General features: G+C 42.9%; 1 protein-coding gene across 3 annotated transcripts in view; it reads right to left on the minus strand.

Annotated features, from left to right (window-relative positions):
- The window catches only part of MSRB3 (methionine sulfoxide reductase B3), an 85,300-nt gene that overhangs the window by 3,402 nt on the left and 58,351 nt on the right, over positions 1 to 23,547 (minus strand). For all 3 annotated transcript variants that reach the window (XM_065681430.1, XM_065681356.1, XM_065681263.1), the window contains exon 6: positions 4,658 to 4,755. In XM_065681430.1, coding sequence (XP_065537502.1) covers positions 4,658 to 4,755 — 98 coding nt within the window. The remainder of the gene's footprint in view (positions 1 to 4,657; positions 4,756 to 23,547) is intronic.

Consider the following 23,547-nt stretch of genomic DNA (forward strand, 5'->3'; position numbering starts at 1 on the left):
TCATAGAATCATAGAATCATAGAATAGTTAGGGTTGGAAAGGACCTCAAGATCATCCAGTTCCAACCCCCCTGCCATGGGCAGGGACACCTCACACTAAACCATCCCACACAGGCTTCATCCAACCTGGCCTTGAACACCGCCAGGGATGGAGCATTCACAACCTCCCCGGGCAACCGATTCCAGTGCCTCACCACCCTAACAGGAAAGAATTTCCTCCTTAGATCCAATCTAAACTGTTTAAGTTTTAACCCTTTACCCCTTGTCCTGTCACTAGAGTCCCTGACGAAGAGTCCCTCCCCAGCATCCCTATAGGCCCCCTTCAGATACTGGAAGGCTGCTCTGAGGTCTCCATGCAGCCTTCTCTTCTCCAGGCTGAACAGCCCCAACTTCCTCAGCCTGTCTTCATACGGGAGGTGCTCCAGTCCCCTCATCTCATACTACTTTCTGTAGAACATAGGAGATAGGGACGGGTGACTGAAAAGGCCTGTACTTTCTGAATGAATAATTTTTAGGTGGGAGTGATCATTAACAGGAATGGTGATGAATTTGCTGTTTGTAAGGAATGTGAAACTCCAGATGGTCTGTTGACACTTCTGTTCTGTATGAATCAGCCTCAGATAACTAGCAGTAGTATTCAGGGTGAACACTACTGCTCTTGTCTGTAAAAACGGTAACAGTCCCCCGCTTTACAGAAGAGTACAATATTTTGAAGAATCTGATCCAGTTGATCCTTATTCAAAAATTAGGATTACTATCACTGCACATTATGGCTGACAAGTCATCTGGATAATAAGAACTTCTTGTAATTAGTCACTTAAATTCCACAGGTTCACTTTTACAGCCTGCCATGAGAACTGAAAAAATAAAACCTTGCACTGAAGAAATATTTATCTTGAACAGGAAAGTCATGCTGCTTTACCAAAGAGCCTTGGCCTTTCAAGTCAATAGCTGATCTCAGTGAGGGCTGGAATGATGTAACTGAGATCACAGAGCTGCTTGTGGGCTCACAGTCAGACATCAAAACTTGAAGACTCAAAATTATTCTTAACATTTCATTAATTCACAGTATCCCAAATACGTAGAGGCAATATTCCAAACTGAATGAGTTAATAACGGCAAATCTCTACCCTGCAGTTAACGTGTTGCTAATGTTCTCCTGCTATTATGGCCTGTAATTCACCAAAGCAGTAGGAAGGGTGTCTGTAGAAGCAGGTAAAGTCTTGGCTTGGGTTAAACTCTCTCAACAGATGGAAAGGCTGGGGGAGGCTCTCATGCCAGCCAGGAGGGACAGCTGAAACAGCAACCCTCATGACTCCAGGAGCAGGGCAGGTAAGCCTGTGAAGTCTCAGTATTCCCACACGTTGATCCTACCCACACAGATGCATCCCAGGGCAGGCTCCCTGCTCCTGGAAAGGTGTTGCTGAAACAGCCACAGCAGTCCAGCAAGGAACCCAAGAACAAACGCACGCACTTCCACCCCATGATATCAGCAGGATGAGCTCCCAGAGGCAATGGGAAAAGGCATGAATGACTTTGGGTCATGCAGCAGCTGCATTTTTTAATAAGGAAGGAAGACAAAACATAGCAAATATGAAAAAGTCAAAGGGAAGTTGCATGGGAGCTACAGAAGGCGAAGCTCCAAGTCTTGTTCCTAAAATATTGCTGTTTTGCCACCCCTTCCTCCACTGCTTATTTTATCTCATTTCCCTTTAGATTGAAGGCCTTTATAGGCAGTTTGGGCAGAAAACCTGAGCTGTTTCTCAGAGTGGGGTCTCTCAAAATGAGCTATTTCACCTGATTATAAAGCTTTTCCATACCTTGGGGAAAAGAAAAATCTAAAAAACCCGAAGTGTCCCAGAGAGAGTATTTTTTTTCTAAATGCTCAGCATCCTAATTAAATCATCTCATCTCAAATAAGAATGCTTCAAAACCTCCTGGCTAGAAGTGTTAAACAGATCCTTTCCAGACTAATGTTTAACCAAAGATAAATCATTCCCTCTCCACTGGACAGAAACACCAAGAGAAACTGTAGAGAGAAGCAGTCTGCAGGAGTAACATACTCACATAAAGACTACAAAGACAATCTATCAAGAAGGGCTTCCTCACAGAACCTGAGAAGCTGTGTGACAGTCCAACGTAGTCTCATTACACCTTCTTGGCTTGGCAGAATCACACCAGGACTGGATTACTGAAAAGTTTGTTACCTTTTGAGATTACCCCTCACCAAGAATTTATGTGGCGATTCTCTCTATACAGGACTCTATAACTCATCCACTCTGAAATGTAATTCAATCCTTTGTGTCACAGTATAAGAAACCTGGCCCTCAGCTGAGAGTACAAAGGATGAATTGATTTTACTGTCCTCCCCACAAAAAAACAGGTGCCGACCACTTTTCTAGGATGTATACACGTCTGCAAAACCTCCAAAACCAATCATCTGTTGTGGCCTTGCACATAAATATACTGGGCAGAATGCACTGGGATGGTGAAACAGATAGATTAAAGCACTTGAAATATGTGTTTGGGAGCAGGAAAGGGGGGCTCACTGCTAACTGTCAGTATGCTTGGATCTCCCAAACCTCCTGGTTCTAATATGCTGCTGGGAGGCAGCTTGCAGTCAGCTGCTGTAGCCGAGTCTGAGCTATCAATATGCAAACGGTACCTCTGTGACTACAGAATGTTACTGATTTGTCCAGGTACACTTAATAGCTAGGGAGACCTCAGGGGAAGGGACTCTCATGCAGTAAAGGGGGAAAAAAAGAGATGCAACTAGTTTTGTAGTGTTCCTCAAATGCATCTGTAATTAACTTCTACCTATTACTAATCACTGACCTTTTAAATACATCCGGGGTAATGTGTTTCCAAAAAACTGTAAAAGTTAATTCTAGGATAATCCCATGGATGCCTTTGATGAATATTACAGCAGCTTTCCCCCAGAGTTTGCTTTCTATAATGGGGAACATTAAAAGAGACGGGTTTTATTCTCTCAGACAGGTGGAAGGACTTTTAAAGAGCAATCAACCACTTTTTCATCTGCAAAAGATTAATAAGGTTTTAGGTGTGGGAGAGGGTATTTCCCTCTAGTTCTACCAAGGCCTGCCATATCAATCCCACTGCTTTCCAGGCTGCAGTAAAACTGCACTTTTTTGCAGCAGCACGTGTGATTCTTATTCCTAGGACTCCAAGGAGGGAGGAAATAGTTTTGTTATAGTAGATACACAATGCAGTGGTAGTAACCTGTGCTGAGTGGCGGCTGCAGAGATCTTCACCACTCCTCAAGCTACTTGCCTGTGTGACTTAATCATCTGTGGGGATATTGCCCCAGGAAGTTGGAGTAGCTGCTAGGAAGTTGCCATTTAGCAACCTTGGTCATATTTTTCTCTTAATGCTTTAAAATTCAGCTTTTGATTTTGCTTTGATTTTATGGTGTCTGTGTGTGACTGCTGCTAATACCACAGGTCTCAGGTCTGCTAACGCTATTTGGTTTGGCAACAGGTAAATGACATTCCCAGATTCCTTGGCCTGACTACAGGCTGCCTTCAGCTTCTCTCAGGTTGAAACCAGGAGCTCTGGCCATCTCTTGAGCAGTGCTAGCAGATACAGGCTCAGCAGGCTGTCAGTCCACTGATCTTAGCACTACCTGGGCCTACTAAGCAGAGCTGAAGCATATAATCAGTGTAAAACCTACAGAATTATGTAGTACACATGACATACTTGCAGACATGCTGATTTGGCCATTAACATGTTAGGCCAAACCCTCCACCCAGACTGAAGTTAATGAATTCTCCATTAAGACAATCTTGCCTCTTTCTGAGGAGCTTCTTAACTTTCTCTGAGCAATTATATAGGAGGACTGATTGACTAGGAAGAATATGTACTATCAGGGATTATCCTTAAGAGAAGAGCAAATTATCACTGCCCAAATGAAGCTGCTGCTTCTCTCAGGAGGAGTTTAAGTATGTATGGAGCTAAAGGACTGGAAGCTTCTGGGTACATCTGCCAAACACTAATGCAGCAGCTTCTTGCTTTGCTAGGTAATGATTATGCCATTCCCTTCACAGAGAGGAGAGCAACACAAAGGACGAGAGAAAGTAGAACAAGACAGATAACGGAAAATTTGGGCATGTTTTGAATGACTTGACTTCATTATTACGGTAGATGGGATTGTCTGAGGCAGCCATTAAGACTGTGCTGGAAATGAGTGTTGGGAATGAGTTACCACAGCTGCACAGTAACGCACAGTGATGGAATGAGCACACAGACAGTCGCTCCACTGCTTTCAACTTCCCTCACAACTGCTCACGTGTGGGAGTCAGTCAACCAGACTCAGGCTCAGGCTCAGGCTCAGGAGCGCCTTTGAAGGCACCCTCTTCAGGAAGACAATTTTTGTAGACTCAGCACTGAGTCCTACCATTTACATCTGCTCCGTTAAGTCTCACACGAGACAACAATGTGCATTCCAGCATTCCAAAGAGCCCTTTTTTGCCTTCAGCTCATTCCACCCAGCTGTTATACCTACGACCCATTGGGCTCTCTCACAATGATTAATATTTAACGGAACTGAAAGGTTTGCAAATCTTGGGAAAAATACAGCACAACGTAATGATTTTTGCAGCCTTTGCCATCGGAATGGTCTCTGTGTGCTGTAAACTAACCTGACTGCAGGATATTTCAATCCGATGCATCCCATAGGAGAAATCATCGTTGAAAGTAATTGCATCAGGACTGATCACATCATAGAAGGAAGGCCAACCTGGAAAAGAAGAATGAGCTACATAAGAAAAGAGGGCACCTCCGTGGCAGATGACATTGTAAAACGCAAGACAGACTCACACTTTGAAAAAAGTTTATCTCACTCCAGAGCCTGAAAAAAACAGAAATGGAGATTCTGCATCCTAAATTACTTTTGGAAAATCCCGCTCCCCGACTAATACAAAGTTGTTTATAGGCAAGCACTAAGCTGCTTGCAAACTTGCTGCTCATCTTCCATCTCAACAGATTCATTCACTCTACCACAAGCAGCAGTAACAGCTTAGCTGAGGCTCAGGTAAGCCAGATTCAGGCTCACCATCTATTTAAAACCCCACAAATTCCACCCTGAAGACAAACAGCAAGACTTAATGAACATGAGTGCTTTTGCTTTTGAAGTGTAAAGGTACTTCAAAAAAGAGTTGGCAAATTGCAACTGAGAGCCCCCAAACCTGCCTTAACTTTTGCCTTCATGAAGACATGATCTCACCCAGAAGGATGTGCTTAGACACTGACCACACATTAGAGTGAGATCAGTACTACTGTGTCTATCCTGCCCCTCTACTCTGCTCTTGTGAGACCTCACCTGGAGCATTGTGTGCAGTTCTGGTGTCCTCAACATAAAAAGGACATGGAACTGCTGGAACAAGTCCAGAGGAGGCCACGAGGATGATCAGGACTGGAGCACCTCCCGTATGAAGACAGGCTGAGGAAGTTGGGGCTGTTCAGCCTGGAGAAGAGAAGGCTGCGTGGAGACCTCATAGCAGCCTTCCAGTGTCTGAAGGGGGCCTATAGGGATGCTGGGGAGGGACTCTTCGTCAGGGACTGTAGTGACAGGACAAGGGGTAACGGGTTAAAACTTAAACAGGGGAAGTTTAAATTGGATATAAGGAGGAAATTCTTTCCTGTTAGGGTGGTGAGGCACTGGAATGGGTTGCCCAGGGAGGTTGTGAGTGCTCCATCCCTGGCGGTGTTCAAGGCCAAGTTGGATGAAGCCTTGGGTGGGATGGTTTAGTGTGAGGTGTCCCTGCACATGGCAGGGGGGTTGGAACTGGATGATCTTGAGGTCCTTTCCAACCCTAACTATTCTATGATTCTATGATTCTATAATTTCAAAACTGTAATGAGTGTTTCAGATCAGCCATTGACAGGTGAAGTCATAACTGTGCCTATAGTAGACACTAGTAGATGGTTTGCATGTGGTCTGCATCCAGGATGAAACAGTTGCACTCATTAACACGTATGTTCAACACAACTGCTAGATGAGCACTGAGCAGCATGACCTGACACCAGGTGATAATGAGGTGTATACCTGATCTACTAATGATGGCCACTTCTCATCTAGATAATGACCTTCTACTCTTTAGCTATTCCATGCCAAGTCTCCCCTCTCCACAACAGACGTAAAAAACAGCACAGGTCTATTCAGTGTCCCAGCAGATACCCACTACATAGCTGCAACTTTTTGGCCACCCATCAAAAACCTGTCATCATATGCTCCATTTCCTGAAGCTGGGTTCCCACGTAAGAACCCGACAGGCTTTAAGGTTATGTCAACATCTACCACTGCCCATCTGAAATCCCAGCAGCTATCTGTCCTTCTTATTCACTCTCTTGCCAAATGTAACACTCACAGGCAGCTCTTACTCTCTGTGTATTACATATATGTCATGTATACAGAACTTCCTTGTTTCTTCTAATATCTATTAAGCATTTGCTACTGATAATTTCATGAGATGACTTGCCAGAAGCTATTAAGAAACACAGCAGCAACTGGGAAAGCTGTGGGTAAAGAAACTGCGTAAACTGGAAAAAAAGGTCCTTATGTCTTCAGTTGTATCTTACACCATTAAATATGGCAAAAACGTGTATGAGGATGCAAGCATAACAGGCATAAGCTTTTAAGAAAGAAACGGTCGGAATATTTTTCTTCCTTTTGAGAACACCCATATAGTAGCATTCTTAAGCCTGCAACCTAAAGGCATTACAAGCCCCAAGTCCTATGCTCCCAGGGTGCCTATTACCACCACAAGTGTTTCCATTAAGGAACATACTACAGAAGTAAGTAGAATCTTTTCTCTCCAAAAAGTATTGCAAATGGAAGAGTTACAGACAGCAGACAGATGAGGAGCAAGAACTCTGACCAGCAAAAATATCCCACAAGACAGGAACTCAACAGTACAGTAATGACAGCTGCAGAAAAACAATTTATAAATTCTTCCTCTCATGCAAAATAACCCTGCCAAACAAATACCTTCACAAACAGAAGAGGAATAAACACATGGTAAGTTTTGTAAAGGGGGTTATCCTGTTGACAGAAAAATTGATGTCTCCTAATTGGTGGCCCCTTTCTAACACCTCTCGTCGTCTTCTTAGCTGAGCCTCCATCTAACAAAAATCAAGGCCTTTCCTACAGACGGTCAGTATATTTTTCGTGAAGCCTTTTTACTTTCTTTTAATTTAGTAATTTTGCAAAACAGACGAATCAGTTTGCCCAGTGTGATGGCAGAGAAGTTCCAAAGCAGCAGCTATCTGATCATGTGAAAGCCTTCAGAGGAGGAACACTTCAATGATGCAGAAATTCTCAACGAATGACCCTGCCTCCTCCATAACAGCAATAATTGGGAAGCTTCAAAGGCTGCCACACAGAGATTGAAGCAATCTGTGTCTTGCTAAGAAAATTATCTTCTGAGAAGGGTTTGGAGGAGACGTGTTTATGTCAGCTTTGACATTAAAGAAAGACCATCCATCCCCTTTTCTCCAGACTTTTCCTTTTGGTCTTCCCATTCACCACAGAGAAATTATTTGCTTTGGATGCATTCCATGCACTTTTAAAAAATGAAGTCATCTGAAACCTATATAAACAGACTAGCTCCCACTAAAGTTGCCTTTGCACCCAACTGGAGTGACTTCAGTTTAGGCTGTCAGTTCATGCTCAATGTGACACTTGTTCCGAAGGCTATACGACTGCCACATATGGTCCCCAAGACAGGGACTAGGAAACAGACTGTACCTCCACAGTTGTGGACTTTCAACTCTCAGTTAAGCCATCTCTTTGTGAGTGACACAGCAGGCCAGTCATGAGCATTACTATGATGAGCCAGTAACTCCATGAAGGTTGACTGAAAACTGAGCAAACCCTGCAACAGAAAAGGTCCCGAAGGGCACAGTGAGGCATGCTGTCACTCTGCTGACCTTGAGAGGAAGACAAGTGAACTGCTCATTGAGTTGATGAGCCAAACTCACCAGGAAAATGAATTCCCCTCTGCTGTCTCATTTCCTCTCTCCTGAGCTTAAGTGGAAAACCCATTTGATATTTTGCTAAGCCTTCTCTGGCCATTTTCTCTACTTCAAAAGCTGGCAGGAAGGAGCAGTAGAAGCGGTGCTGCCTGCACATCAGGCAACTCCCAATGACGTAGGAAGCCTACCAGATTCCTATGGACTACTCACAGGAAAATTCTGTGTAAGTGCTGAAAGACCCAGCAGTGGCCTCCACTTCACAAGCCCCAGGCTACGTCTCCTGCTGTCTCACTGGCGGCTGCTCCTCCACTCCTGCCCTCTGCAGTGCCTGCCTCCTTCCTGCTGTAAGGCTGCAAAATGGCCAACTCACTCTACATTTTAGACTGGTGTCAGCTGAGCATTAAAGCTTCAGCCCGCCTTTGAAGGCTACGTGGCTACTTAGAAAGGGCATGCTTCTAAAGGAATGAGGGGGAAAGAAGACCCTTCGGATCTCTCCCGCTTCTGTTGAGCTGAGAGAGAGAAACTAACCCTTAGCACTGCAGAGACTGAGCACTGGAGGAGACCCTTCGCAAACCCTGGTGCCCAGGCTCAACCCTCTCCAGGGATGGCTTTCTGTCAGGTCTAGCTCACTACATCTGATGGGCAGCAGGAGCAAAGATGTTGTCTCTTGAAGGATAGTAAAACATATCAGTGAGGAAGAAATAGCTGCTGGAGGAAAGGGGCAAAGGGTAATTACAGGAGACAAGATGGGAGGGGTGGGAGTCTCCTAGCTGAGTGAACAACTTCAAATGACATTTGCACTTTGCGTGTGTGTGAGCAGCATCTAAGATTTGTGAGTACATATATCCTTGAATGTAAAGTTTCATTTGAGGAGAAGTATGACACAGTGACAGCAATTTTTAGCAAGTTACAGACATTCAAAATGGGCTCCTTATTTTCACAATCACTTTGCATCACACTGACAATATAAAAGGGCTTTAAAATAAGTCTGTTGCGTTTGAGCTCACTCTAATGATCCTTTAAATGGGAGGCAGGATGTTATGTCCTAAGGGCCAGTTTCTGGCACATTAATAAGCCAGCCACAGACATGAATAGTTTTTCAGATATATAGCAAGTATCTTTTCTTGAATCTAAAATACACTAAAGCAATGAAGCTTTCTTCTGTCAAGTATTTAAGTGAAAAGCATGTGTAAACTGAACATTACTGACAGATCTTTTCCACTCCATCCTGCATGAGTAATAGAAAGGATCTTATGTTGCTGGGTGTCACACACACTGAGTCGTGTCCCAGTCTTTCACATTCTGGGATATCCCCCAAATTTGTAAAAGCTGCGCAGCATTTCTACAATTCACCCCACGCTCCTCTCATCAAAATCCAATCTTTTGGTTTTCATATTGGTCCTTATTGTGGCAAAGAAGAAGCAGCAGTTCATGCCTCTTCATGATTTCTTCAAAGTAGAGATGGCCCGGTACTGCCCTGGGCAGCAGCAGTGAAGAACAGGGAGGAAGAGAAATGTTGGATTTGGTAACCTATGCTGGATGCTGCTTTTGCAGTCCTGGGCGCAGGGTTTCATATCATTCAGGAGAGGCAACTTCTTTCTCACTTTCAGGCCTCCTATTCTAGGGACCCAACTGAGTCTGTATGACTAATGAGTCACCTAAGGCGAGCATCTGTACAGGCAGCTCGCGGAAGGTGAGTATTACAACAACACAGGCAGACACCTGACACACTGAACAGTTTGTCTCCTTCTCAAACTGAGATGCCAAAGTAGTTGTAATGACTGAGTATGGCAGCAACAGCAAATGGTGTGCCTACAGTCCAGCCCCCTTTAGCCATCCCTAGCAGAGATATGACACCCCAGCAGGAGCAGATTGTTTCTTTCATGTTAACCCAGGAAGTTCTAAAGCACCTAACTGGTGGGCTATTGCAGGACTCTTTAGCTATTTTGTTGCCATAAACGTTTGGAAAGCAATCCAGCTTTCTGGATTGGACTGACTGATCCATTTTAGAAGCATCTTAAACCTCATTCCAGTTTTGCAATTTCGTACATATTTTGCTGTAGCTAGATCTCCAACTTCCTAATAAATGGATGCAAGCACTTAGACATCTAACCATTAAAATATGAGCCTATAATTATTTGCAGAAGCAAAATGGCAGGCTGCTTTCGAAAATCAGCCCTGCTAGGCTATTTTTTCCCCACTCCTGAACTAATATTCCTTTTGACATTTTTCTGAACACCACAATTGCAATCCCAAAGCATGTAGCGCTCTGACATTACTCCTATTTCATACACCTGCCGACTGGAGACCTCCACAGTTTTTCAATAACTGTGTTGTCTGTAGTTAAGGTTTTCTTATTTTAGATCTCCAAGAGATTAAGTTCAACCTGCATTTTATCATTCTTTGCTATAATTATTTCAAGCATTTACTTCAGTGAGTTATTTACATATGGGGAAGTAGGGGGAGATGGAAGATGTTAGAACTACCAAATGGCACCAGATGGAAAAGAGGACCTTGACCTAAAAAATACCTTGCTTCTCTGATGTGCTGTATTTTTAGAATTCCGATTCCCTTTTAACCTAATGTGGATAAATGAAAACCTAAAGGCTTTTTAAGGTAGAATCTCATCATTTATCTTCACTGAGAAGCTATGTCTGTGTGAAAACATAAAGCGTATAGGATTAAAAAAAAGTAATAAAACTTCTGCTTTGAAACTGCTGTAAAGCTAAAAGGCTTTCACTTTTTTCTTCCTCACAGGTTTATTGAAACAGAATCTGAAAGACGCAGGCATCCACAGCTGTAACTTCTCACATACAAGTTTAATGTAGAACTACAAAGTGACATATTGCTATTATATAGAATGCCTGGGCAGATATAGGGCTTTTTTCTGGATAACACCCTGGTTTAATTTTCATAATAGCCCCATGATGACGAATGCACAATAAATATTCTTACCTACAAGTATTTTACTGTTAGGTAGCACTATTTTCAGTGGAGGTTCATCTAATTTACCCAATGTAGCTAGAAATAGAATCAGGCACAGAAACATTTGTGTTCACCAGCAAACACCTTCACATTACATATGTATTCCACTGCAAAGAAAACAGTAAGTCCTTTCCAGCACTGTCCATATATAAGAAGGATAACATGGCACTGTTTTTCAGCAGAACACGCAGAGCGTTGGAGTGGTAGCTAGGTTGTGATAGGAGACAAAGACAACATGGAGCATAATTTTGGAAAGAAAAAGAAACCTAAAGAGAGGGCTTATCTCTAACATGCTACCTGTCTCTAACAGCAAGCTGGGTTACTGCGGCAGGCAGCTCTGACAGAACAATGTGGAAAGGGAGTTTTTCCAAAAAAATTCAGCTTCTAACAGAAGCTTTTATGAGAATTGTCATAGTTTTTTTTTCTTTAGGTTTCTCACTTGGGAAATAAAGAAGTGAAAGCCATAAATAAAGGTGGCATTTGTTTGTCTCCACTACAGCACTCTAAACATCAAAACAACTACTATGAAACACCATATGCAATCCAGACTTCTTTGTTAGTGGGAGGAGGTTATATTTGTTTAAAATTATTGTTAAGGGAGATCTGAAACTTCTAATCTACAATTTCATTTGATATCTGAATTTTTCAGAACAAGAGCGCCCCTGATGGCTCTTGAGCAATGAAAGCATAGGGCCTGCTCTCCTTAGTATTTAATAACTCTATTACAATACCACTATTGCCCTAGCTGCTTTCTTAGTCCTTTGACTCCATCCTAAAATACTACTAAATACAAGCTGGCTGTTAAGAGCCTTTCTCTATAACACTCCTGAAATCTCCATTGTCTCAGCTGATGCTAAAATCAACAGGTAGGCAGGAGGTGGGATCTTCCTCAAGTTTTCTTACAAAGATTGAGTTACTAATGGTTTCTTTCTTGGTTCAGGTTCAACAGAACTACTGAATCTAACTCACTTCCTCCCAAAGGATGGGTTTCTCCCCTCATCTGAACAGTGTCTCTTGTTACAGACATCATGGCTAAGGTTTTTAAAAATGTATTTTACACATAAGTCAGCTGTAGCTCTTCAGCATCAAAGGAACCAAACAGAATCGTATGAAGCAGTGTAACCTTAAGCTACAATTTTAAAATGCCATCAAGAAATGTCTCAAACAGTTTTTTTCAGATTTAGTGTTGACCTAGTAACCTCAGTCCAAAGCATTCAACTCAGAATAAATGTGGGGTTTCTTTTCCTTCCAAAAGCAGTATTGGTAAAAAAAATGTATATATTCTAAAATATCTTGCAAATGATATAGTTATGAGTTACCTGTGCAACTCACTAAAATAACTGAAGCTTTCATACAGGATGAGTAAATCAGACCAGCAGTAGATCTGGCAGGCCTTACGATGGAAGTGATTCAAAAAATTGGAATCCTAATGCAGTGTGTTCACAGAGAAAGTAAAAAACCAAACTAACATAAAAACCCAAACAACAGCAAACGCAACCTTGTAATAATCAGCATCTGGCACTGAAAGGAACAGCAGTCACAGATGAAGTGCATATTTGAAAAATTTGTCATGGGGTGTTTCAGTAATGAACATCCACAACTTGGTTTTGGAAGTATTTTCCTGTAGTATTGTTCTGCATGGCTGGGAAATAAAGTTTGTAAAGAACAGCCAGAACTCAGTTTCACACTAAACTGAAACTACAGAGGTGGACATCCTGTATTGTCTTCCTTTTGCAGTTATAGTCCTTCTACTGAGCCTCCTAGAGTGCCTCCAGCGCTGAGTGCTCTGGCAGACAAGCCCCCTCCTCATTACAGCTGGACAAACAGGGTCTCATTACAGTTGTAAAGTTCTGATACAAGGGAAAGAGTTATTACACTGATTAAAACAAAACAAAAAAAAAAAAAGACAAAGGCTCTCTTTCTTCTGTTTACTTTAGATACTGAAAAAGATGTCTTGGTGAGGGAACTTGGTTGCAAATAACTAAGAAGTGACATAATTTTCTTGGCCATCAAGGAAAGCTTTTGTCAGGATTTGGGCCAAGACTGGGGCAGTTAGCAGACGGCAATGCCTGCTAAAGGCTGACAGAATAGAATGCTGAACAGCAGGGTGAAGACAGCCATTCGGTCACAGAACAAGACTCTGCTGGACAGTGGGGTATGTCACCATGGAGCGCTGGAGAGCAAAACCCTCCTCTTTGCCTAATGTTACGGTTTAGCCACCATGCTAGTCCTTAAAAGAAATATATTTCCAGAGCAGGGTTTTCATCCCAGGCACAGGCACAGGCATCCCAGCTACAGGCACATTAAGTCCTGCAAGGAACCTTGCCATGAAGCCTTCCTTCACTTGGGAAGCGCAGAAGCTATTCATAGCAGCATCATGCAAAGACTTCTGAGGTACTGCCACCCTGGATCTGGTACCCAGGGTAACTTTACAGTGTCCTCTGCCTAAGACTTTATCTCTACAACATATGGGTGAACACAGTGCACAAAAGGATGCAACAGCCATAGGCACTGCAGAAAATCCTAAAAGAAGAAAAAAAGAATGATTTTGGGGGTTAGATTGTTTGGAGTTAGTGTTGGTTGGGGGGGGGAGTTTAAATCTTGTTAATCTTATGCAAACAAAAAGGAGTTAGGTAATGATGCTGACTAGAAAATAAAGACTTTTCTTCACAGAAAAGCCTGACAAAAACAATATATATGTGAATACACACTCCCACATACTGCTTTTCCTTTAAGTTTTCTGTGGAAAACTTCAGCTGCACTTTGAAAACTTCTGAAAACGGAAACTACAGAAATAGCAAAGTTCATAATTCAGATTATAATGTTCACCACCTGTTCTGCTTTCTGTTACGGTTTCTAAAGCAAAGCATGCCCTTTCTGCTAAACCCCGCATTTTCTGGCAAGGAAGATGTCAAAGGAAAACTTTTGACAGCCCTGCTATGTAACCGGCAAACTACTTAAAAACAATCTCATGAAGAGCTCTTCTCCTTTCCTGCTGTTCTGGGGGAAGTCCAGCCCAGAAAGCCAACCGTATCCTGGGCTGCATCAAAAGGAGCGTGACCAGCAGGTCGAAGGAGGTGATCCTGCCCCTCTACTCTGCTCTTGTGAGACCTCACCTGGAGCATTGTGTGCAGTTCTGGCGTCCTCAACATAAAAAGGACATGGAACTGCTGGAACAAGTCCAGAGGATGCCACGAGGATGATCAAGGGACTGGAGCACCTCCCGTATGAAGACAGGCTGAGGAAGTTGGGGCTGTTCAGCCTGGAGAAGAGAAGGCTGCATGGGGACCTCAGAGCAGCCATCCAGTACCTGAAGGGGGCCTATAGGGATGCTGGGGAGGGACTCTTTGTCAAGGACTGTAGTGACAGGACAAGGGGTAACGGGTTCAAACTTAAACAGGGAAAGTTTAGACTGGATATAAGGAGGAAATTCTTTCCTGTTAGGGTGGTGAGGCACTGGAATGGGTTGCCCAGGGAGGTTGTGAGTGCTCCATCCCTGGCGGTGTTCAAGGCCAGGTTGGATGAAGCCTTGTGTTGGATGGTTTAGTGAGAGGTGTCCCTGCCCATGGCAGGGGGGTTGGAACTGGATGATCTTGAGGTCCTTTCCAACCCCTACTATTCTATGATTCTATGATTCCCTCTGGAATCTCCCAAAGACTGATAGAGCAAGTACTAACATGGCTGCTGTGCACATCAGCTTAGCACAGGTCTCTTACCTGCTCTGATACCTGTGCTATTCCTTATGTTACCAAACATACTGTACACAAACTGCGCCCTACACCAACTGCTCAAGACATGGAAGTAATTTTCAACCTAAGCTAAGAGCATTTGTAATTAGGCATACTACCAATGGTCACAGTGGAAGTCAATTATACCCACTACATGTTTTTGCAGGCAAATATTGGTTTATAAACATCCTACTCACTTCAGGGTTTTGCTTTCTTTTACACTGTTGTAGGTACAGAAATATGTAAAAAGGGGTAATTGGCTTGGAAAGAAAACTGATGCAATATGGCAGAGGAGAAGTAAGAGAAGATTTAGAGAGAATCGGCAAAAGGGCCAATGTGCAGGAGAAAAACGGAGAGAGGCAAGATGCTAGGAGTGGGCACGCAGCTCTCTAATAGATGCATTCATGTAGCTCATGGGTAGCTACCCATACTAGTGGGGATTTGTCTTCCTGGTGCTCTGCACTAGGCTGGCTGTAACTGCAACTCATGTTGCCAGTTATGGACACTCTTTGGATACTCTCTTCTGCAACACTGAATGTTCCTTCCTATGTGTTTCCCTGGGCTTTGTCCCCTGGGCCATTCCATGTCCCACTGCCCAGGTCGGGCAGAGGTCTCCGCTCCACCTCTGGGGTGGTGCCATGCTCGGGGTGCCTCACACGTCCTGAGTGCACCAACCCAAGAGGGCTGCCCTCACACCGCAAGCCCGATGTGCAGGCCAGCTGCCAGGCATGCGGCTGCTCACACCCTCCGAAAGCCAGTATCTCCCAGATGAACACCGCGTTGGAAGGAGGCAGAGGAACAAGAGAAAAGAAGTGCCTGCAGGCCATGGCGTCTGAGGGAGAAAAGGACATGTCATGTCTTCACTATCCCCCTTTTCCCACTGCCTGGGGAAGAGATGTTCAGGAGAGGCACTGGACGCAGAGAGGGAGCGTCACGGCCCAGCCCTGGCTCCAGGCAGCCTGCAGCCTTGTCCTTGTCTCCACCTGCTGATTTCATAACCAAATATTCTTGTGGGAAGTAACCTTACAAACACATGTGCCCGTGATTGCAAAGCTGTGTGTCAGGGCACCTATCGAGGAGCTCAAACAGTCAAACATGGTGATGGGGGAGAGGAAAAAAGCCACTAGAACCAGAATGGGTGACCAGATTTTTTGGCTTTTTTCCCCAAACATTTGGGAAACAAGCACAGTGCCATTCTGTCGCATGTTCCCTCCTGTTTAAAGGCATTCAGAAGCACCACGGAGCTCCAACGACCACGGGCAGGTAAGTGATGACATTTTGCATGCAGGTGGAACCAAGGACAGGTGAAGCTCTTGTGCGGGCAGGTGAGCTAACACTACAACCACTCCATACATAATCTGGAGCTCACATGTCAAAAAGCATCACCTTTGGTTCACTGAACCCTTCAAAGAAGCACACACCAGGGCTCCAGCCTAACCTGGCTCTCACCCTCCTCAGAAAGGACTAAAAATGGCAGGGGGAAGATACACAAAGGCATTTCTCATCATCTGCTAAATGGTTCAACATACTCATCACCTTGGCATCTCAGCTTTAGAGCAATGAGTGATGGAAACCTGATGGGACAGGCTTGCAGGCTGCACTCTGAGCTGCTGGGATGCATGTATTCGGAAGTGGATGCGTGGAAAGGGCATGAGCAGCAGGGGGAAACAGTATCACAGGAAGAGTTTAAAAAAATAAAGAAAAAATTCTGACTAAAATTTTAAGAGGCAAAGTGCTGGCACGGACCCGTTTTCCTGAAAAGCAGGAATCGGGCTCTGAGCTGGCTCCTCACATGCTATTTGCAGACTTCAAAAGAATCATTTAGAAAGCAACTTCTTCAATGAGTCCAGCTAAAACGACAAAGACATGAAGTTCCAGTCAGACAGGGGAAATTCTTGGGGGAATACAAGAATTTTATGAGTCAGAAGATAAAAATCCCTCCAAATATCTAACTAAGCTGAGCTAATGAAGTAGTCACCAGGAAAGAAGTGTGATGAATCTGCATGTCAGGAAGGACAAATTGAAACAAACAGGAAACGGAACAACCTGAAGCTGTTTTCATTTTTATTCCCTGTGCCCTGCTCCTTTTTTTCTTTAAAGGCCCAAACTGAGCGGATGGCCGCAGAAGCTGCCATGTGGGTCTGAGGGGACCATTTCATTTTCGATGACGTCTCAATTTAAAATAAAGTGATTTCCTGTCTTCCTTTTGCAAAGTTGGGAAGTTTATTTATGATTCACTATTTGCTACTCACTGTTGTGGACCCTATAGCTGAGTGCAACCATGCCACTAACCATTGCAGAGGAATACAGGGAAAGTCATTGATTCGAAGTTTATAACCTAAAATTTAGCTAGCAGCTAGAAGGATCAATCCTAAATGGTAGCTAGACCTGGTCCAGCTTCACACTGAGGTGCACGCTTAGCTTTAGACACAGGAAAGGTGTCGGAGAGGTTTCCAGAGAGATCCTCAAGCCCACAAGGGCCTTGACTTTAGGTACAGGGAATTTCAAGACCACCTGTGTGAAGCAGTATCATACAGAATGTTACCTCCTCTCTGTTACGGAGCCATGCATTGTCTAGACACAAAACAGAAAGGTTTTGCATATGTCCACGGTACTGCATCCTGGATGCCTTTTGTAGGGAGTGAGGAGCTTTTTCAGTTTATAACCTTTTTAGTAAAAATGCTCTCATGTAGGTAATAAATTTTAGCAGTTTGCCCTAAACTGCAAAGATTGCTACTGTTCTCACGATGTTACTTCTTTACTAAAAATCAGTTTGTATTAAAGCCTTTCTGTTACTTCACGGTTACTTCAGCTTGAAGGAAGTAAACCTATAGGCAAGCCAATTATTTTTTTGTTTTAATGAGTTTTGTGATTTCAAACACCTTCATTCCAGAATGGAAAAACAGAAAAAGGGAAATTCTCTTTAGAAACTAGTCTTCAGTTAAGCGTTTGCGCATATGAGAACAAAAAGACTTTATTCTAATTTTGATTTTCCCCTTAATTTTATATTTCACTCTAAACATCTCAGATAAAAAGTTGTGCTAAAATAATTTTGAGATGAAAAATGAAACCTTCATCCCCAGAAGGCAAGCAACTGGTCTCTCAGCTTCCACGGTCTGGTGTGCTCCAAACACAGGCTGAACTGATTGCAAATTACTTTTATATAAATTTAGGATACTGCTTAGTTTCCTATCTGAACTGCCTGTCTGGATCCTCCTATTTAGGGCTGATTCTGGACTCCACTTAAAGTACTAATTGTTTATATTAAACAGACAAGAGAATGTGTGATGTATTTTAACTGTCAAAAGTGTTGTGAACAGCAGCAGCTGGAAGAGGAATGTTTAATTCAGTCCATTACCCCCAAGCCTTTTAGAATCCTGTATCAGCAGCTAAATCTTACTCTTGTGGGCAAGAAAAACAGGGTATGAAGGGGTAGCACTGCAAAGCTTCTTCTACAGGAAAAAAAAAGAAGGGTATTCAAAAGCCATAGCATTTTCATTATTGGGTCAAAATAGAGCATCACTAAATCTACAACAGTGTTGATGCACCTGTGAAAGCTGCAGGGTTTTGTGTAAAACAGCTCACATTTCATGCCTCCTTTCTTGTACTGGTTTATTCACACTTAGATGATGCCTGAGACATGATGTAGGTAGAGACGGGAGGGATCATCTGAACCAATCACTATATGATATCCCTAAGAAAAAAGGAATCTTGCTACTATCAGTTATTGTAATACTCTTATTAAATGTCTGGACTTGCTGTGAGCAAGGATAAGTTTCCTGCCCTACGCCATGTATTAACACAGGGCATCTCAGACACATGCTCAGGACAGCTCTTACATGATAATTGTTGCAGCAATTGTGCTGGGACCAGCAGGGCCCAAAACAAGAGTAACAGTTGTTGCTTAAGAGAGATTAATAAAGGCCTTGCTAAATAACAGAATCAAGTTGTTTTCAACATTACAAAACCTTCAACTTTTCAAAAGCAGAAAAAAACCCCAACCACAATCATACTATTTTACGTATTTCCTTCTAAATAAAACAGCAAATTAGCTGCACACAGACAAACGATGCTTCTAATGTCAAGGGGAAGAAGGTTCTGAAACATTAAACAAAGAGGTGCATGAATTTGTGCAAAGCACTGTAGCACAGGTTTTCCTTGGGAGGCCTGACTTCTGCCATGTGGTTTGAGGTCCTTTTTTTTTAATGCCACATTTACAGAATGGATTTGGCATGCTTAGGAAAGGAACGCCGCTTTTGTTCATCCCATCAGTCTTCCGCTTGTCCAATTGCCACTGCTGTACTAGTAGGAAAAATAGACCTAACGAGGTGTAAAAGAATGCTCTGCATTCAAAGACAGTGCTGTACTACCTCATTTCACTTTAATATTTACTTCAAAAGTAAACTCTGCTGAAACCTTGCATAAATACTGCCGAATGAGTCTGCAAGGTATTCTGAACTTACTGAAGCAAAGTCGCTTCACACCTCATACACACAACCGCTTATTTGGTTCCTTATTGCCAGAACTTCTGCCAAGACAGCCCTGGGATGAAGCAAGTGGGGAGACAGAGGTAGGTCAGGCTTGACTGGAAAACGAACTGTTAACAAAACAGAAGTTAGCCAGCAGAAACAGTCCACACCAACTGACAGTAAGCAAGAATAGCTCATACAGAGGTTTTGTTTAGGTTTGAAAGACAAGTTTGTGGTTCCCTCTAAAAGGAAAGTCTTCGGGACTTTCACCAGAGAAGGGAAAATACAGAATCTTGACAAGGGCTCAGTAGGAAATCGCCCATAAAGACAGGTTTTTGGACAAAAGAAACACGAAATGTTTACTTGCTGAAAGCAAATGTTTTCACAGGGATGTCTCCTTTTTGCCAAAGACCCTCTCAACCCAGAACAGGCAGTAACCTGCTGGTCAGGAGGTCCCACAGGAGATACGTGGGAGGCTTCTGTTCTAACCAACTTCTAATATTTTGTATGCAAAGTGGAGAAGCTTCAGCAAGGCAGACTTAGGGGAAAGTGTCAGATGATGGCTGAAGCAATCCATCAGCTTTCTGCCTTTCTATTGCCCCCACTCTCACTTGTCTTAGTCCTGCTGTTTCCTCACCATTCACCTGCTCTGGTGCTTATCTATTTGTGGAGAAAAAGTTTGATTCAGTAAACCAGCACAAAATTACTCAGCTTTTTTCTGGTCCAGGAAGCTGAGCTGGTCAACTGAGAGGTTCAGCAACCACTGAAGGCAACACGAGGCACAAGGTGAAAATACAGAGCAAGGGGTGTAAGGATGACAGTTTACTGTGATATCCCTGATTGATGGAAACTCTACTATTAGAGTACTCTGAACTCAGCACTGATTTTACATCTTTGCAGTAATATCACAGAAACATGATTATAAGCTGACCACAAGAACAACAGATTTGACTAAAAGGCTGCTTGAGCTCAGTGCCTTTATAATTCAAATAAGCCTGTAATCCCTCTATTCCAAAGATCTCCTCTGTCTCAACATTATAAAAGGCAAAGTACGCGAATTTAGAGCTTTAAATAAATTACCTGGGTTATTATCTGGGCTAAATCTTTTCTCAGAGAGCAGGTAGCAGAGGATGCACTCTCCAAGAAAGGGTCTGAAACTGTACTTTTCATTCTCTAAGCACGCTGTGAGCACTTAAAAACCAGATCACTCAGTAAAAACTACAGTATGTCACTTCCCAACCCCATCTTGGATATAACAAAATCCAACCTTTGACACCAAGCTACCCCAGTACTGATCCAACCCTATTCAACAAACTCAGACCTTTTTTCTAAATGCTGTGTAACTCCCCACAAGTACAATGTCTGTTTACTTAAGTTCTGAGTGGGCAAAGCGGATTTAGCAGCATGGCAACAATGGAAGTTGCAGGGATGGGGAAGGAGTGAAATGCCAATGGTTGCTGGGTTTTCCCTCTCCACCCTTCACATGTTCATCAGATAGCAACCAAATTAACACACATTCTGGCTGCGGAGTGCTCTTAGCCTTACCAGAAAAGGTCTGCTTTGGTTGCCTGAAAGGGGCTGTTCGAAGCTCAGACCTGCACTGAAATTTAAATGGCATCTAGTACCTTGAATGGTTTGCAGGCAGCCCAAAAGAACATGGCTCACTCCCTGACTTCTTCTCAGCTCCCCAGGAAGCTGAGGCATACCAATGGTTTTAAATGCGCATGCTGTAATTGTATCACTCCAGGCGTTCTCGGTAGGATTCCTTCCTATAAAACAACTAAAGAGGTAAAAGACAGTCCAAATCTCCGCAGGAAAAGAACAGAGCCAACAGCACAATCAGTTTCTGAAAAATGACTTGATTCCCATGCCACAAGCAACAGCTCATAAAGCATCTCACGGAAAACCCAAACAAGCCTTGCAGCTTCTGGCTTTAGAGCAAGAACGAGAGGACCTAAGGGCCTCCGACCCACATTCCAAAATGAACCTTAAAAATGTACTTCCCTCCCGTGCACGCAGCTTAATAACCCATGGATTTTCAGTACAGGCCATATCTGAACATCAGCTTCAGAACCTTACCTTCAACTTGATTATAACCGTTGTACATTCTGATACGAAACACAATAGTGTTTCATTTGCACAAGGCACTATCCCATTGATTTGATGTATTTTTGTGGGGGATGTGGAGTGGGGAGGAAGAACTCGTGTTCTGTTATATTCAAAGCAAACTTAGTAGCAAAACTTTCCACGTTCAACCATAGAGGTTGAACTTTCCAGCATGTGTCCAGCACTGGTATCATTAGAGGTAATACTTGTTTCATGCTGCTACTCCGAGTAACACGGTTTTTAATCTACACCCTAAGAAATGTTAAACCTGAAAGACTTGAAAAACTCTGGCTCATTTTCTAGAAAGACCTGAAGCAAAGTTGGAGAGCTGCGTATGCAATGACTGATCATCTCTATTGTTGGCATTCCCAGGGGTCACAGAGGGTTTCAGCTGCATTGTGTCAGGGCAGCACCAAAAAGAAAGGCTGTCACAGCCGGCTGATTGTGCAATCTAGGAACCAACCTGTGGGTGCCAGTAATTAAACATCCAATTAAATGGGACCTGAGGTTTGAGTGGATGGCAGGTTTGGGAATTTGGTTTTAGTTTCTTCCTAAATAAAACAACTGCCTTAAAACACTGTCTCTAGGGGACTATCAAACTTCTCCAAAATTTCTTACATTTTGTAAAGTATTTTCACTGGAAAAATGAGATAAAATTCAAATAGATCAGCTGTTTTCCACCCTTCGTTTTGCAAGTATATAGTTCAAGCCTTTGTGTGAAATGTTTCCTTTCCGATATCAAATTATGTTAAAAAATGAGGGGTATAAGTCCTGCCCCAGTTCAATACATAGAAGAAATCAACTTAAAGCAAACTTTCCTGGACACACAAGTTCCCAACCTTATTTCCACATACAGGTTTGGTCTCCAAATAAAAAAATCCTACTTTTCTCACAGTTCTAGCTGTGGTTACCCCAACCTCTGGGACTAACTTTAACTTGTGAGTATTCTACCTCTTTCAATATAACGAAAGCTGTACATCCATCCAAATATGTAAATTGGGTGAACAGGGCAAACAGTAATTTTGTTTGCAGTTTTGTACTAGTCTAGCTTTCTGCTATCCCTGTGTTTAACGATCTACTTTCCTATGTCCATCCTATGAGGCTATTTTTCTTACTTTTTTTCTCCTGGTCTTTCTTAGATCATTCAAATATTTGCATGGCCTTCAGTAAGTATCAGTTTGTTTCCTGAGAGCGCAGCATTCTTCACTCTTGCTTTCAATGTTTTGTAAATACCTGCTATCACTGCTGTAACTCTCTAATTCCCCATCATTCATTAATTTTAAAACAGACTTGCACAAATGAACAATGATGTTGAATTAATGAGATACGGGTGGGAAGTTTCTGTAAATACAGCCAGAATTAAAGGCAGAATGTCTGCATAACTTAGGAAATGTTATTCTTTAGATTGCCCTGAAGATGATACTGAATGCCCTTCATTTATTAATGAACACGCTGGCTTATTCTCTCAGCATCTTTAACAGAGCACTGTTACGTTTTTAAATATGAAGTAACACACTCCTATCCAAATGCTAAAGCAGAACTGCCGGTTGTAATATATTTGATTATTTAGGCATTTTAATCATCTGTTACTGTCCACCTCCATCTGTGCAAGGTTTAAGCCTGGCACCCGACAATACAGTTTATGAAATGTCAAAAAATATGCAAGAACTATTGGCAGAGGAATGAAATAAATATACTGTTACTGATCATGCAAATGATGAGAAACTAATTAAAGCTCAACCATTTGTGGATAAGTAAAAACATTCTCAGAGGCAAAGTGCCAGTGAAAATCTCATGAGTTTCAGCTTCTGGAGATTCCAAATAACCCCCTTCGCTGTGGGAAGGATGGTGAGGAGGGAGGGATGGACAGAGCCCCTTTCTTGATCTGATGAAGGAAAATCAGATCTTCAGAAGGTCTATGTCCTCACTCCTGCCCAGATACAGTTAGGTTGCCCTGCCATTCTGGGTGCCATACTAGCAGCCACCTGATCAGATTACATAGGGATGCAGTTCTTTACTTGCAGAAATACTTGAAAGTATTTCAGCCCTTGTAACTCAATTCACTGTCGTCTGGCTTAAGACCTAATTGTGCTGTCCTTACTCACATAAAACTCAGTGCAAACTGTGTCTGGCTTAAACTGGTAGCATTAGACCTCATTGGTGTTTTGACTTAGGACTTAATCCTAAGCAGATGCGTGTTCACATGTACAGTGGCAGTGGCAGTGGTATGACACAAACTTGTCTACCATTACATCTTAAAGGCTGTGG

Source organism: Lathamus discolor, chromosome 1 (genome assembly GCF_037157495.1).
Source record: "Lathamus discolor isolate bLatDis1 chromosome 1, bLatDis1.hap1, whole genome shotgun sequence".
Lineage (NCBI taxonomy): Eukaryota > Metazoa > Chordata > Aves > Psittaciformes > Psittacidae > Lathamus > Lathamus discolor.